The 16,054-nt window shown below is 37.3% G+C and overlaps 1 protein-coding gene across 3 annotated transcripts in view; it reads right to left on the reverse strand.

The window, feature by feature from the left end:
• Nucleotides 1–10,340: 10,340 nt before the first annotated feature.
• The window catches only part of RNF38 (ring finger protein 38), a 441,940-nt gene continuing 436,226 nt past the window's right edge, over nucleotides 10,341–16,054 (reverse strand). For all 3 annotated transcript variants that reach the window (XM_075315739.1, XM_075315731.1, XM_075315749.1), the window contains 2 exons: nucleotides 15,083–15,182; nucleotides 10,341–14,876 (listed from right to left, as the gene is read on the reverse strand). In XM_075315739.1, the coding sequence (XP_075171854.1) occupies nucleotides 14,814–14,876; nucleotides 15,083–15,182 (163 nt within the window). In that variant the 3' untranslated portion in view covers nucleotides 10,341–14,813. The remainder of the gene's footprint in view (nucleotides 14,877–15,082; nucleotides 15,183–16,054) is intronic.

The raw sequence follows: 16,054 nt of genomic DNA on the forward strand, positions 1-16,054 counted from the left end.
TGTGGACGATGTTTGGCGTGCCCAAACATTGAGCACGCCACACACTTTTCGGACTCTAGTGGTACTACAACGTACACTATTACACACCATATTACCTGTACTACTGTTGCAGTGGTGTATTATGCCACTTGCCCATGTGGAAAAATGTATGTGAACCTTACCACCCGCGCCCTAAAAATTCGCATCAGAGAACATGTTCGTGACATTATTGCAGCCGCAAAAGATGTTGAATCACTGAAAACCATTCCTAAACATTTTAGAAAGTACCATCAATGTGATTCAACATTGCTGCAGGTCCGCGGATTGACCATATTGTCACTAATTCACGAGGCGGTAGTGTGGCTAAGAAACTATCACAGTGTGAGAGTCGTTGGATTTGGACTCTGGACACAGTATACCCTAAGGGCCTTAATGAAAACCTTAGTTTTGCACCATTTTTATAAATCTCTGGTAACTTTTTGAACCTTTGTGTGGTTTTATCCCTTATGAGTATATATTGCACCTTATCATTCTGATCTGAGTCATATTTTGGCAGAAAATAACATTATATTATATATTTCTACCTGACTTTTTAATGTATGTTTTAATTGTTCTTTTATGTGTTGATTTTAATATCTTGTTTTTTATTATAGATGATATATACGTATATAGTGTTTCTGTGCAACTACAAGTCTCCTGATGTCTTCTTTAAACCATGAAGAAATGATTTGCATCGGATCGTAGCCAAGAAGATTTTTTAATAATATATCTTTATATATTTTTTATCTATATATTATTTGTGGAGGCATCCCCTTATTTAATTGAGAAGATGTATGCAATACTATACCGCACGCACTCACCTTATTTTTTCACGGTATCATCATCACACATAGTTGTAGGTCACACTCATTAAATTTAATATAATACATTTTTTATGTCCCCACTTCATATGTCCCCCTTCTTAATCTATGTGTCACTTCAACACACTCACACTTATTTTATGGATATTCCCCTTTGTTTTTGAATAATGGACTATCCTGGTAATTTACACCACTCTTGCAAATCCCCTTTTACACATTATATTATACATATATTTTTTCACATAGACATTTTTGATACATGCTTATATATATCTTGTGATAATCTTTTTATATATATTGATATTTTTGTTTTATATATATATATATATATATATATCAATTATATCATATTTATTAATTTTTATTGTCCTCATCTATTCCTAATGTTCACAGAATCTACACAATTTTACATATTTTTAAACATTGATAATTGTAATATATTTATATTTATTTCATATAATATGCACTTTTCACTTTTGTATTGATGCATTTATTGGATGGATAATTTTATATTTTATATATACGATTCCTCTTTCTTGGCTGTGGATATTGTATGTTGCATGCATGCATAAGTATATGTATTTATTTACAACTGTATGTATACTGATTGATTGTTAATATGTAAAATCTCTTTGGAGATCCGTAGTGGTTTGATATTTCTATAGTAATAAGTATTTCTCATGAGTTAATTATGGATCAGTGTAAACGTTATGTATTTATCTTACCTTATGACACATTAAAAAGGTCTTTCATACCTGTAGATCGGCGTTCCTTTCCTCTCGGGCCAGTGCACATGCGCTGTCTCCGTGTGGTGCACAGACTGGGGGCGTATCTATATCGCTACGAGAGTTTAGGGCCGGACCTACTTACGTCACACGCGCCACGTGATCTGTTCACGTGGTGTGGTGACTCATGGGAGTTGACTCTCGTGCCCTCCGTAGCGATGACGCGCTTCCCTGTCTGTGCGCTACATTGGTATGTACAATGCGCATGTGCCATATGGGATGTTCCGATTGGCTGGGACGCTGTATTTATGGACTCATTCTGTCGATATGACGCCACGCCACGCCCCCCTGATGAAGGCTAACGCCGAAAGGTGCGTAAGCGGGACCTAGCGTCATATCAGCGGTGAGTAAGGTGATCTCCGGTTTCATACTTGTCTTTTTATATATATGTCAGTCTGGTTTTTTCACCCACCACGGGGTTACATATTCTGACTGATTCCTGTGTATTGGGTGTTTTCCCTGAGGCTGTATTGAGCTTCATTGTTTATCAACCGGACACTATGCTATTTCCTTCACCGCTCAGGTACGCCACCTGTCTTGTAATTACACCCCTTGTTTTATCTTTTACTTTGGTTTCAATAAAGATTTACCTTTTACAATTTGTTCTCTGATTCGTTTGTGTGTGAATTGGTGGTATATCAATCCCTGAATCAGCTATATATCCATTTATTATAACCATGGGGTGGTGGTACTATCTCTTATTTTGAGTGACCACTGAAACTTCTCCTTCTGGTTTTGCGAATTGATTTTGGTTGAAAATTTGTATGGTAGTTTCATTGTGGATCCTTTCCATTTTTAACTTTTTGGCCTTTAAATGGCAATTTTGAGTTCTTACATTTACATGTGTTCTTTGGGAATCTTTTCTTTTTGTTTAACACACAGTGGTGTAAAAAAATGTTTATGTCTTATGTTGGTACCCTGATTAGTGCGTGTTTTTCTAAGTCTCGGAACCTCCAGTTCCAATGTCCCTTGGTTTTGTTTTTTTGTTGTTAATAGTACTTGAGTTTCTTCTATCCTTGTGCTTGTTTTTTGAGATTCATGACAGTCAGTGTATCATATAACAAAGAAAAGTAGAGGTGATATTTTTATGGTATTGAAAGAAATATAAAAAAAAAAAAAAAAAAAAAATCGAAAAAATTCCACCAAGTAGTTTTTTTTTCACAAACACTGACTCCATAGGCCTTTTCTTGCACAATACTTTCATTTGTGTGACCTTTGGTGGATACTTTTGGGGTCATTTGATTGTTTAGAAACAAATGGACGCCACGCAGCAATTTGCTGCTGCGCAGTAAAGATTTTCTTAACCCAGCTTCCAAAGAATGTGGTGGTGTCCATAGCATATCTTTCCTTTTACCTCGGAAGTATAAAGAACTGAAAACGGAGTTGTGATTAGTTGTTATGGGGAGCAAAGGCAGAGTTTCTTAGAGTGCATAGAAGTGTGGTAGTGTGCTTACCACGATTCCTTTCAGTATTTAGTGGTTGTGGTAAATTAAGCTGGTTTCTAACATGATCGAAATGGCTACAATAGTGAGTCATAACTCACTGGGCAACTTTTGCAGTTGTTTTCTAGTGAAGAAATTAATATACAGTATATTGTAATATATAATAATGTATATTATATTTACTTTGGTGTTAAACTAGGTGATCAGGAAAACTTGTGTGCTCCACCTGTAGAGTGTTCTTTTTGAGTAGAACTACAACAACATTAATCTAAAAGGGAAGAAAAAGCTTTCATTTTGGTGCCTATGATCTGGATGGAACTGCAAAATCATGATAACGGATATGGACATGCAACGTGCAGGGATTAAACCTTAAAAATAAGAAGGAAATTATATACCCGGACCGCTAGCATTTTTTGTGGGACCGGATATTCGTAAATTCATTAAGGACGTGTTTGAAACAATGAAAGTTGTTGAGAAAAGAGCTTGGGATTTGGAATTTCTTGGTAGCAACAAAGATAAAAAAAAAATTGAAGTCCATCATGGAAAACATGCTGAAATTTTCTAAGTCTTGGGTTGTCTGATGAATGTGAAGTTCCATTTTTTACATTCCCATTGGAAAAACTTTCCTTAAAACTTTGGTGCTTTTAGCAAAGAGCAAGGAGAAAGATTTAGTCATGTCAAGGAGATGTAATGACAATACAAAGGATAGATGGATGCAAACATGGAGGGTTACTGCTGGAGGTTTCACAGAGATCCACAGACCTTTTATAAGAGAAAAGGGATCAAGAGAAGCTTGGAAGAGAAAACTAAAAGTAGCAAGAATTAATTTCCAGTACACATGCAGAATGAATGTTTAATAACTTTATATTATATTGTGTACGTTTTTGGCTACAATTAAGATTTTTTTTGTTCATCTTGCTTGTACGCAAGTTCAAGTTCAAAATCCATACATATTAGTTAAAAATACATGCTTTTTCAAACCAGAGCATAAGTAAACATAAGAATCAGTCATTGTATTTGAAAAAAAACATCAAAAAACAAAATTTAGCATACAAGTGCATCTCAATAAATTAGATCATCAAGAAGTTAATTTATTTCAATAATGCAATACAAAATGGGAAACATTATATAGAGTCATCACAAACAGTGATCTACAAGTGTTTAGTTCTGTTAATGATTATGGCTTACAGCCAATAAAAACCCAAAAGTCTGGCTGGTTCACAAAGTACTGTATCCAAGTAAATTAATGGAAAGTTGAGTGGAAGAAAAAGATGTGGTAGAAAAAGGTGCACTAGCAACCAGGATAACTGCAGCCTTGATAGGATTGTTAAGAAAAGGCCATTCAAAAATTTGGGGGAGATTCACAAGGTAGTGGACTGCTGTTGGAGTCAGTGCTTCAAGAGCCACCACACACAAACGTAACCAGGACATGGGCTACAAATGTCGCATTCCTTGCATCAAGCCACTCATGACCAATAGACAATGCCAGAAGTGTCTTAACTGGGCCAAGGAGAAAAAGAACTAGACTGTTGCTCAGTGGTTTAATGTGTTTTCAGAAAATAAATTTTATATTTCATTTGGAAATCAAGGTACCAGAGTCTGGAGAAGAGTGGAGAGGCCACAATCCGAGCTACTTAATGTCTAGTGTGAGGTTTCCACAATCTGTGATGGTTTGGGGAGCCATGTCATCTGCTGGTGTAGGTCCACTGTGTTTTATCAAGACCAAAGTTAGCACAGCCGTCTACCAGGAAATTTTAGTGCACTTCATGCTTCCCCCTGCTGACAAGCTTTTTGGAGATTGAAGTTTTCATTTTCCAGCAGGACTTGGCACCTGTACACACTGCCAAAAGTACCAATATCTGGTTTAATAACCACAGTATCACTGTGTTTGATTGGCCAGCAAACTCGCTTGACCTAAACTCCATTGAGAATCTATGGTGTATTGTCAAGAGGAAGATGAGAGACACCAGACTCAACAATGCAGATGACCTGAAGGCTGCTAGCAAAGCAACTTGGGCTTCCATAACACCTCAGCAGTGCTACAGGCTGATCGCCTCCATGCTACACCACATTGATGCAGTAATTCATGCAAGAGGAGCCCTGACCAAGTATTGAGTGCATTTACTGTACATACTTATCAGTAGGCCAACATTTCTAAGTTTAAATCATTTTTTTCAGTTGGTCTTATGTAATATTCAGATTTTCTGAGATAATGTCTTTTGGATTTTCATTGGCTGTGAGCCATAATTATCATTAACAGAAATAAAACACTTAAAATGGATCACTCTGTTTGTAATGACCATATAAGAGAGGTGTTTCTCTTTTTGTATTTAATTACTGAGATTAATTTACTTGATGATATTCTAATTTATTGCACTTGTACCTTTTTTTTTTTTTTTTTTTAAAATCGGACATGGCTTCCGAATCCAGAAGCGGCCAACATTATGGACATATATATCTTGCAGATCACACCCACATCAACATGCTGTGCTACTTCATACTGCTCCGAGGCCATGCCTTTAAATACAGAGGTTGGTGCCTGTATTTATGCGCTGTTACACAGCGCGCCTCAATAAACATGCTGTCACCGCTGATTCGACCTTCGACCCCAGATGCAGTTGGCCAGGCGCGTCCCAGCCAACCCTATCTTCCAAACCCAGAAGAAGCCTGCTGGCACAAAGATGACTTCATTGCCTGACCAGCGGGAAGAAACAGCCCGGATTACAGCGTATTGCTAGCCCAGACCTAATATCCCTCTTGCTTGCCTGAGGATATCTGATCAGATATATTCTTCTTCACCCCTACAGGGCCATCGGTCTCCTCTTCCAGGAACATGAAACCACATTGAGGCATACACAGAGTCTCTTTATTCTGTAGGCTTCCTGTTCCAGGAGGTGGATATTCTCTCTCTGTATATGGTGATGTTATGGTGAAGGGTAGATTTTTGTGATTTTTTTTTATCTTATTACTTCTGAGAAGATCACTTCTAAAACAGATTTCTTTGAACACTAAACTGGCGTAGCTGGATTCAACTGCCTGGTGGCAGTTCTGAGCAGACAGCACCTCTAGACAGCATCCAATTTGAAAAGAAAGCATAATGTTTTTCACCTGCTGCATCAACTTTTCTTGGCCAACCACTCCGTTTAAGGCCCTCAACGTTACTTGGTGTCCTCAATGTTCAGAAATACAGCCAGATACTTATCCCATCATATATTACCATCAGAAGGTTTCGGATTGGCTGCAAATTTATTCTGCAGCAGGAAAACGACCCTAAGCACACAGCCAATGTCATTAAGAATTATCTTCAGAGTAAAGAACAAGGAATGCTGTCGGAGTTCTTCAAAGGAGAATAATGTGACATATTGTCAAGCTAACCCCAGAATAGGCATTGCTGACAATGCTGGAACGACACCGGTGCCAGAGGCGAGTATGTGTTATTATTTTACAAAGGGGAAACATACTGCTTGAGAAGGAGTTGTCCGAGTAATGAACAACCTTTTTTATGAAGGTCCTGATGACTGGCTAATGGCTTGGGCCAATCAGTAGACCAACGGCTGGAACCTTATTAAAATCCATATAATCCATCTTTGCCGTGTTATTTGTAGAAATTTTTTATTGTAGCCAAAAATGTACACAATTATATATAAAAAATGTATTGAAAAGTCATTCTGAAGCTTTATTGTAAATCAATTCTTGCGTCTTTTCTTTTTCTCTTCAAAGCTTCTCGATACCTTTTCTTTTACAGAAGAACTCTCTTCTGTGAGGCATCCAGCAGTATCTCGCCGTCATGTTCACGTTTCATCTACCTTTTGTATCATAATTCCATGTGCTTGATATCCTGATGAAATATCTCTCTTTGCTTACAACACCAAGGTTTTCAGGAAAGTAGTCTGAATGGGAAAAATGCAACTTCAGTCATCTGACAACTCAAGGGTTTGAAATGTTTCATAATGTTCTCCAACATGGACTTAAATTTTGCATCTTTCTGGTTACCTAGATATTTCTTCACAACTTCTTTAAAAGAATCCCAAGACCTCGACGCAACAACTTTTTTTTTTTTTTTTTTTAAACACGTCGTCCTTCATGCGTTTTTGAATAACCAGACCCACAAAAATGCCTTCCTTCAATTTTGTTTCTGACAGTCACTGAAACTTGGTACACAGATGCTTAAAAGTCTCTTTTGATAGAGCATTCACAAACTACTTCAGTCCTAGCTAAATGTGGAGTGATGACAGGAGAACTTTTGTAGGGTCAACTAAACTTTCTGCAACAATGTTCTCATTGCCCAATTTTTTAGGCTCCAGGGATGAGTCCTATCCCAGCATTGATACCTTGTCTACCCTCCTTCCTGCTCAAGGAGCAAAGAGAACTTTCAGATCACCATATATTAACAGTAGAAGTCCCAGAGAGGGGGTCATTTAACATTTCTACCTTTGGAACCCAGAGACAGGTTGAATGACCTGAAGGATTTTAGCTAGCATCCTATAATCACCGTCTTTTATTCTGAATAGAACGAACTAGAAACTAAGGGTCATTTGACCCTCTTTCGGGAATTCAGGGGGGAGCTCGAAATTTCTGAGACTTCTAGTATTCAGTATCCTTGATCATCGTAGCTAGCTTTCCTTCAAGTGCACTTAATGCCCTACAGACACTGAAGCATAGTTGTTGCCATTATGCAATAGCATTGCATTCAAACTTTTTTTTTTTTTTTAAAGCTATAGTCTCCACTAGCTCACATTGTACTCTTTAAATTTTTACCATCAGCCCAGCAACATTACTACAATACACTAGAGAACCCAGTCTTGAGAAAAGTATGTAAGGAATTATTTTTAGAATTCTATTCTTTTGGAAGCCATAGAGTCAGTGTTAAAATAAAAAAAAAAAAACACATACAATTTTTCAAAATTTTTACCGAGTTCAGATATCAAAAGTATATAAAAATCACCTCTTACTTTTCAAACAATTTTATCCTTGCAGACCTATTATTTTGCCTTTTATCACTGCTTGGGCCCCGTAAAATGGGTATTCCCAAATCAAAGATCCTATCCCAATATGTAGTAAATATAATAAGATTAGCAAATACCTTCAATTACAAAATATAGCATATTTCTCCTGATATAGCCATGTCTCTTACTCCAAGTACAGGACATTGCAGCTTAGCTATCCATGGTTACAACCACGAGCAACTAGCTGTCACTAGATGAGTGGTTGTAACTATGGATACCTAAGCTAAAATGCCCTGCACATGAAGTAAGAGACATGACTATATCAAGGGAACTATACAACTGAGTGGGCCATAAGTATGGATACACCCTGGGTGGGCAATTAGTATGAATACACCCTGATAAAATGGAAGTGGTTGCTGATATCACCTTACCAATAGTGGCATATTAGTACATGGGAGGGCAAAACATTTGAGGACGGGTGATTCCCATGGCAGCCATCTGCAAAGCCATCATTTTGAATTCAACTTTACTCTTTATCAGGGTGTACACATACTTATGGCCCACCCTGTACATTTATAAATGTAGGTATATGCAATTATTTTTACACCTACTACATATTGGAAGATCTTGGGAGATGGGAATACCTTTAATTTAACCCCATCACAACCAATAACGTACTGGTACAGCATTGGTCATGTTGTGGTAATCACTGCCGGCTGCTGCAGTGAGGTGGCAGTGATCAGCAGATAGGTGGGGCCAACAGGTGTGGGTGGTTCTGCAATCCACCCACGTCTGCTTGCCACTTCTATCGTGCTGTAAAAATGTGACAGCACGATTTAAATGGCCACAGTGGGAATCGCGCTGTTCACCGCCATTGGTGGCCCCGTGATGTGATCATGGGGAGCCTATGGTTGTCATGGTAGCTTGGGGGTCACGTGATGACCCCCGACACGCCAATGACGTATTTCCTGTAAGAGCCGACAGAGCAAGTGTATCTTGTCCTGCAAAAAAACAAGCCCTCATATGGCAATATTGATGGATAAATAAAAGGAAAAATCTTTAGATCTTACAAGTATAATAAATGTGCAGGGTATTCTGGTTTTGAACATACACACAGTGGATTATTCCTCCTATAATATCCCACTGACCGTGACCTTGTGACACAAGCTACAAGTGAAAGATCTTTTTGTTCCCCAGATGGAAGTTGAGGGTTTTCATAGTCCTGAGGTGGACAACAGTGTATGTCGAGACAATCAGTGGGAGGACTGAGCTAGGTAACAGTAAGGCTGTGCGTGCACTTTTCTTTTTTACCTGCTTTTTCCAATGCAGCGTTTTCATGCCAAAATGCTTGCGTTATGCTTTTCAAGCAAAGTCAATGGGACATTGAGCTTTCTTGTGCGCACTTTGCTGTTCAAAACGCTGCGTTTAATTTGCATAAATTTGGGCAAAAACTCAGCGTTTAAAGAAGCAGCATGTCAATTGTTTTTGCCATTTTGGCTACATTTCCCATCCATTCAATTTAATACAAAACTGCAGCGTTTCTAAAAGCACTGGAAAAGCACTAAAAACTCATGAAAACCGCAAGGTGCGTATAGGCTACTTTCTTTGCGTTTTACATGCATTTGTAAAGCCAAAAGCATTGTCCTTTCTGCCAGAGAATGCTTTTTGAACTGCAACTACCTCGATGCAAAGTGCGCGCACAGCCTTAGAATACGAGTGTGGACAGAAGAACCAAGACTGGTGAGAAGTGAGAGAGGCCAAATAACCAGTATATTCAGAATAACATCATATGCTGGAGTTCATCCTGCTGCATGGTCTACTGTTTACCAAATTATGTAGACAAATGCAGGAACTGCTACAATTACTATGAATTGACACCCTCACTTTGTGTATCTATATAACAACCATGTATTGAAGCACCATAGCATTTCCTGCTGTCAGCACTACCTCCCATTGGTCAGCACTGATTACTAGTCATGACCGAGCACTGCCATGTTACATATTCGTTAAGAATAGTGGGATGCTTGGATGGGTGATACTTTAGTATAATGAAAGGCAACAGGTACTCTAACATTTTTTAGGAAGATTTCCTGGAAAATGCTAAGAGTTCCCCATTGATTTCCTTATACTCGGGTACTCGAGTCATGCCCATCCGAGCATCTAACTGCTCTTAAAGAATATTGAGCACCTGAGCATAGTAGTGCTCACTCAACACTACTGATTACATGATGTGAAAATTGTTTCTTAGCATAGGTTTATTTCAGATTTTTTTTAATCTGTATTGTAGTGGACATTATACTGCAAGACACAAAACGAACAAAAAACAAAACAACCCATAACTAGTCAGTTTTAAATATATTAAACATAGAAGCAAACAAAATCAGTCATAAGTGTACATCATACATTTATTACTGAACAACCCTCTCTCAACTCCAAAATTGGACACAGGGGGTAAAAAAAAAAAAAAAAAATAAAAAAAAATAAAAAATAAATCATTGCACTACTTAGTAAAGCATTACTAGTAACTCTCATAAAAAATGTACAAATTTTGTTAAAAATGTATCAAGCCTTCAAATGATTTGGTTACAGATATTTATAATACATTTAAAACTACATGTCATGTTAAATGATACGATAGAGAACGATTTAAAGAAAAATATGAATCCAATAAAATTCATAAGCTTTCATTGGCAAATCTGAAAAAACACATAAATAGCAAAATGAGGTAACTGTAAGTGTACCAAGAGGGGAGAACAGGCAAAAGGCTCCTTTCCTGTAAGGCCTAAAAGATTATTAGGTTCAAAACATTTCATGGGGAAGGGGAGAATAAAAAATACTGTAACAGTGGCAAAGCATGATTAAAAAAAAAAAAAAAAAGACCACGAGGAAACAAAATGAGTAACAAAACCCTAAACATTTACAGGCCTTGATAACCACTCATAAGACATTAAACTTAAAAAAGCAAAGATTTCATGCAAAATGAAAGGCAAACAAAATATCAGGTGCTGAAGCCAACAGTTGATAAAAAAGGTAAAAAGAGTGGAAGATGACAACCAACATACGAGTATGTATTAATTCATGTGCAGGTCAGGCACTACTGCAAGCTAGGGCTAGAGGCATCAGATCTAGAATATATGGCAGTAACAGCTGAGAAACCTCCTCTGGCTCCTGGACATGTTGGTCTTTAGTGAATATTAAAAGAAAAAAGGGAACTTGGTAGTCAGTCCGAGCTGGTTCAGAACACATGCATGTGTGCTTTTTATAGATATAGGTCTATTCAATACATTAACCACAGGAAGCAAGTCAGCATATGTCTGCCAAGAGACCCATGCAAAAAAAAAAAAAAAAATTATATTCCAATAACATTCCAGAAGTACCAGCCTCCAGAGTGCATCTAAAAGAAAAACAACCCTGCTCTTAGAAGAATTTGTGGTTAAAAAAAAAAAAAAAAATTATATAAAAAAAAAAACAAACAGTATATTGCATTGTGCCAGAAAGTAAACAGAATATTACATATTAAATGTGTACCCTAGACTTTTTTTTTTTTTCATTTTTGCATTTATCTCAGTCTAAGCTAGAAAAAGTGCGATGCTTGCATGCTTTAATAAAGTGAATATGGAGTGTAGTAGTGTTATTAAGTCTATACAGGTAAAAAATTTCCGCAGTATATAAAAAGTATTTGTAGCACTATAAGAGGAGTGTGGTATACAACGTCTGCAATTACATGATTTCAGAAGGTTACGAAAAATGGGACACAACATCCAGTAGCTGGTTAGTTTACGCAAAGGGTGATTTAGGATGATAGGTTTGTCCATTTGGTTTGATAATAGTCTGGAGTTTACAGATTTTTTTTTTAATATTTTTACATTATTTTTTTTTTTTTTTTTTTTAAAAATGGTGTCAATTTTTACTTTTGGATAATGGAGGCAACATTGTTTAAAAACCACAGGCAAATTGTGCTTTTGTTTTAGTCCACTGAACCACAAGCTCGGATAAAAAAGACAAGCAGCATGGAATAACACTGTCTTGACACACAGAACCGTGACGTGTACGAGGGTCAGACATGCATCACTAGTTAGGACGCGCACACACACAACTTAAAGCTGGGACTGGCAGCATAATACAGCAAGATTAAGATTTGTGCTGCTTGTGCTATTGCAACCAAAGGGGGAAAAAAAAACCCAAAAAAAAACACATTTAAAGTAGAATTTGCAGAGAAACAAAAAAAAAGTGACCAACCACAAAATGTGTCTATGCTACAAACCATTCCAAATGTTGTTCTTTTTGCCCATTCATTTTGTGCAAGTAAATCCGGGCATCAAAGAAGCACCACGGCCACGACCACAAAATGTTTATAGTGGAGAATCCAGTGTCCAGTGGAGCGTGCCGTGATTTCGATCAAATCCAATAGGGCAAAAAAAAAAAATGATTAAAAAAAAAAAAACAAAACAAAACTATGGGTGCGTTTTTGTTTTATTTTACTGCTCATGTGCCAGTAAATTGATTTATAACTGACTTTTACAACATAAAAAAAAAAAACAAAAAAAAAAAAATTATTTGCGGAGGTTTGGATGATAAGTGTGCCACTATTTGATTGGTGATGTAACTGTAAAAAAAAAAAAAAAAAAAGTCTAAAATAAATGTCCTTTGGTTACTCCATAAATTAATTTTATAAATCGAAAACATTGATTAACTTTGTTGACCATATACAAAAAGAATGATTAAACAATGCAGTGTTATTAGTATCTGGCAATGAGGCTAGAGGAAACTATTATTGTGACCATGCACTCATTTCTTACAGCACCTTTATACATACATATATATGTATATATTTCAATAGGTGATCGTCCATGATTAGCATCAGATTTTGGTTCCTAACCAGTTGAGATACACAATGGTATATCTTACCTACAGGCTCTATAACCTAATGAATACGGGGACGTGGGAAACCGTGATAGCAGGGCATCAACTAGAGTCCATTAGGTGGTGACCTGGCTAGAACATACTATATATTGGACAAAATAAAAACCCACTTCATATATATACAGTTCTCCTGAAAGCCAAAATAATTTAGAAAGAAATATATAGTTACCATTACTGGACTTTAAAATTACCTTACCCTAAGGCCAGTTGCAGACTGACGTAAGAAGTGTCAGACCGTTGGTCTAATGGCTTAGACAGTAAAAAGGTGTTAATTTAGGTCAAACTCACAATCATAAGTATGGATGCTAAAATGCATCATCAAAAATGAGCCTTAACAGGGCTTGGCCACTACTTTTATATTGCTGGCATATATTGGGATATGAATAGAATAGGATAGAATATAGAATTGCTGGTGGTGAGACTCTATGCATCCCTGCAGCTCAGCTGTTACTGGTGGTGACCGGAAGTTGTCTAGTGTCCACGGCCAAGAACTGCAGCGCTTCCATCCACAGCATTTCAATAAGGAGTGGATCTGCAAAAGGAGCAGTGGCCCACTTTAGAGAAAAAAAAAAAAAAATGGCGATGCTGTGTTATGGTAACATCCAAAAATTTCTCCAACGATATAAGTAGCGGCCAAAGCCTTCCAAGCAACTTTCTAGGGAAAAAAAAAAACAAAACAAAAAAAGAACCACAATACAAAAAAACATAGGTATTTTGTAGAAGGTTTTTGCCACTGTAGAGGTTCAGGGGCAGGGCATGAGTTTTGGACCTTAAATCAGCACCAGGCTAGGGTATGGTATATAGAAGTGATTTATGAAGAGAGACCACTGAAACCTCAAAATTACTACTGAATAGTTAATCTTTTGGGGGTCTGAATTGTTACCTTTTGTGGTTTTACGTATACAAAAGATGCAATCACTAGAACAGAAATGCAGACATGTGATTTTAGACATAGTGAAAAATACATGGCTTACTATAGGTGATGAATTCATGTATACAATCCGGCATTCTAGTTAAAAAATACATCGCTTTTTATCCCTGCAGTGGCACAAAAATATGCAAAACGCGGTAAGCACTAGAAGTGGTAAGGTCGTATGGACGAAAGGTACGTGGGGAAAAAAATAAAAATAAGGAAAGGGTATGAAATGCCTATAGATTGCTACACCCTTAGCATTCAGTGTGCAACTGCAAACACAAGAAAATAAACCAGTGTACAGTACTAGTACTGTTTAAATAACACACAAGATTACACATTGCAGCATAAGTAATACTACACACATACGTTCTCAGTACATGCTGGTATATATGTTCTCAACCATACATACGCTCTTGTGCTCGACACAAGCAAACATACAAAGCAAAAATGGCCACTACCACACAGTCTTACATTCCATCCGTCCGCTCTCACAGTATCTGAAGGCTCTATAATAAGGTAGATTGCTAAATTGTTTGGAGCTACCACTGTATCTTGGGTTTTTTGTATTTTTTTGTTTTTTTCCCATTTAAATATAAAAGCACATGCTAAAAGATCACATCCATGTAATCTTGCAGCAAAAACCACTCGGAATGATCACACGAAAACCAGGGAATGTTAGTGCACACACAAAATAAGCTAAGGAATATAAAAAATAATAATCTTTGGAGTCCCAATCACACGGTTAATATAACAATCCCATAATTGTGAAGACTAATTAGAAGCTTTATAATTGATTAAATCACACAGTGCAAAAAGAGGTCCATCGACCCTTTTGTGTAAAGAAGAGGCTGGAAGCCAGACGGGTTAAGTTCAATGGATGGTTGTTGTGCATGTGTATTTTTAAGAATACACAAACACACGTGACTAGGAACACCCGAGCTGGACTTGTGCTCTCAGACTGGTCATTCTGAATCGCGATGCACTTCTGAAGCATCAGCTCGACATATAGGGCAGGTACGGTTTGCCTAGAGAAAACAAGAAAGTGATTAAGTAAAAATATATTTTATATATACACATACATACATACATACATACATACATACATACACACACACACCTATATCTATATCTCTCTCTCTCATAAAAAGAAAAAAATATAACAATAGTAAAAGCACTGAAGAGCACACTCGCTTAGCTACAGCGTAAGGCGTTTTTAATGACAATATCTCACCTTGAGCCACTTATCGACACACTTGGCATGGAATTCATGGTTGCACGGTAAGACTCTTAGAAGTTGCCTCGACTCAAAATCACACATGCATACTACACACCTGGAAGAAGAAAAAGTTCTATGACTTCATAGTCAGCCAGACATGTACTGTATATTAAAGGGGCTTTCCCATGTGGAAGATTCTATCCCAATATGTAGTAGGTGTAAGAATATTAGCAAATACCTCCAATTAGAAATGTAGTATAGTTGTCCTGATAGGCTACATCACTTATTTTATGTGCAGGCATGGCAGTAGCGTAGGTATCCATGGTTAGAACCACTAGCAGCTAACTGTTCTTATATGCATGACCATGCACATAAGGCAAGTGACATAGCTTTTCAGAAGAACCATACATTTTTTTTTTTACTTTTTATTTTTGAAATTTTGTATTTAACATTATAACAAAATACAGACAAAAAGGAAATACTATTCAGGTATGTATAGGGAAGCATAGCATCAGAGTTATGTACATCAAGATAATCTATATATAGGCTCGATTGGGGACCATGTCGGTAAAGAATAGACAGTCCTTGGAAGCATAGCGGTCTCACAGCCTCCAATGCCTGACTACAAGATCCCCTATGGCACCCCACGCGTCCCATCAGATCTCATACGTGTCCATATGAGCATCCCAAGGGGTCCATTGTACCGTGGAGCAATGCTGTCAGCCGTTCCATAACTCTAATGTCCTTTACGCAGGCATATAGGTCCGAAACAGAGGGAGGGGCCATTCTCTTCCAATATATTGATATCAAACATTTAGCTGCCGTCAAAATATGGATAACACAATTTATTTTCAAACTTGCCAAGGGACATTGGGAGTACATTCAATAGATAGAAATCACCTTATTTAGGAGTTTACCTAAGGATCCTGTTGCCTATCAGAACCTCCACTTCACTCCAGAAGCCGGTGATCCTATACTATATTTCTA

Source organism: Anomaloglossus baeobatrachus, chromosome 1, assembly GCF_048569485.1.
Source record: "Anomaloglossus baeobatrachus isolate aAnoBae1 chromosome 1, aAnoBae1.hap1, whole genome shotgun sequence".
Taxonomy (NCBI): Eukaryota; Metazoa; Chordata; class Amphibia; order Anura; family Aromobatidae; genus Anomaloglossus; species Anomaloglossus baeobatrachus.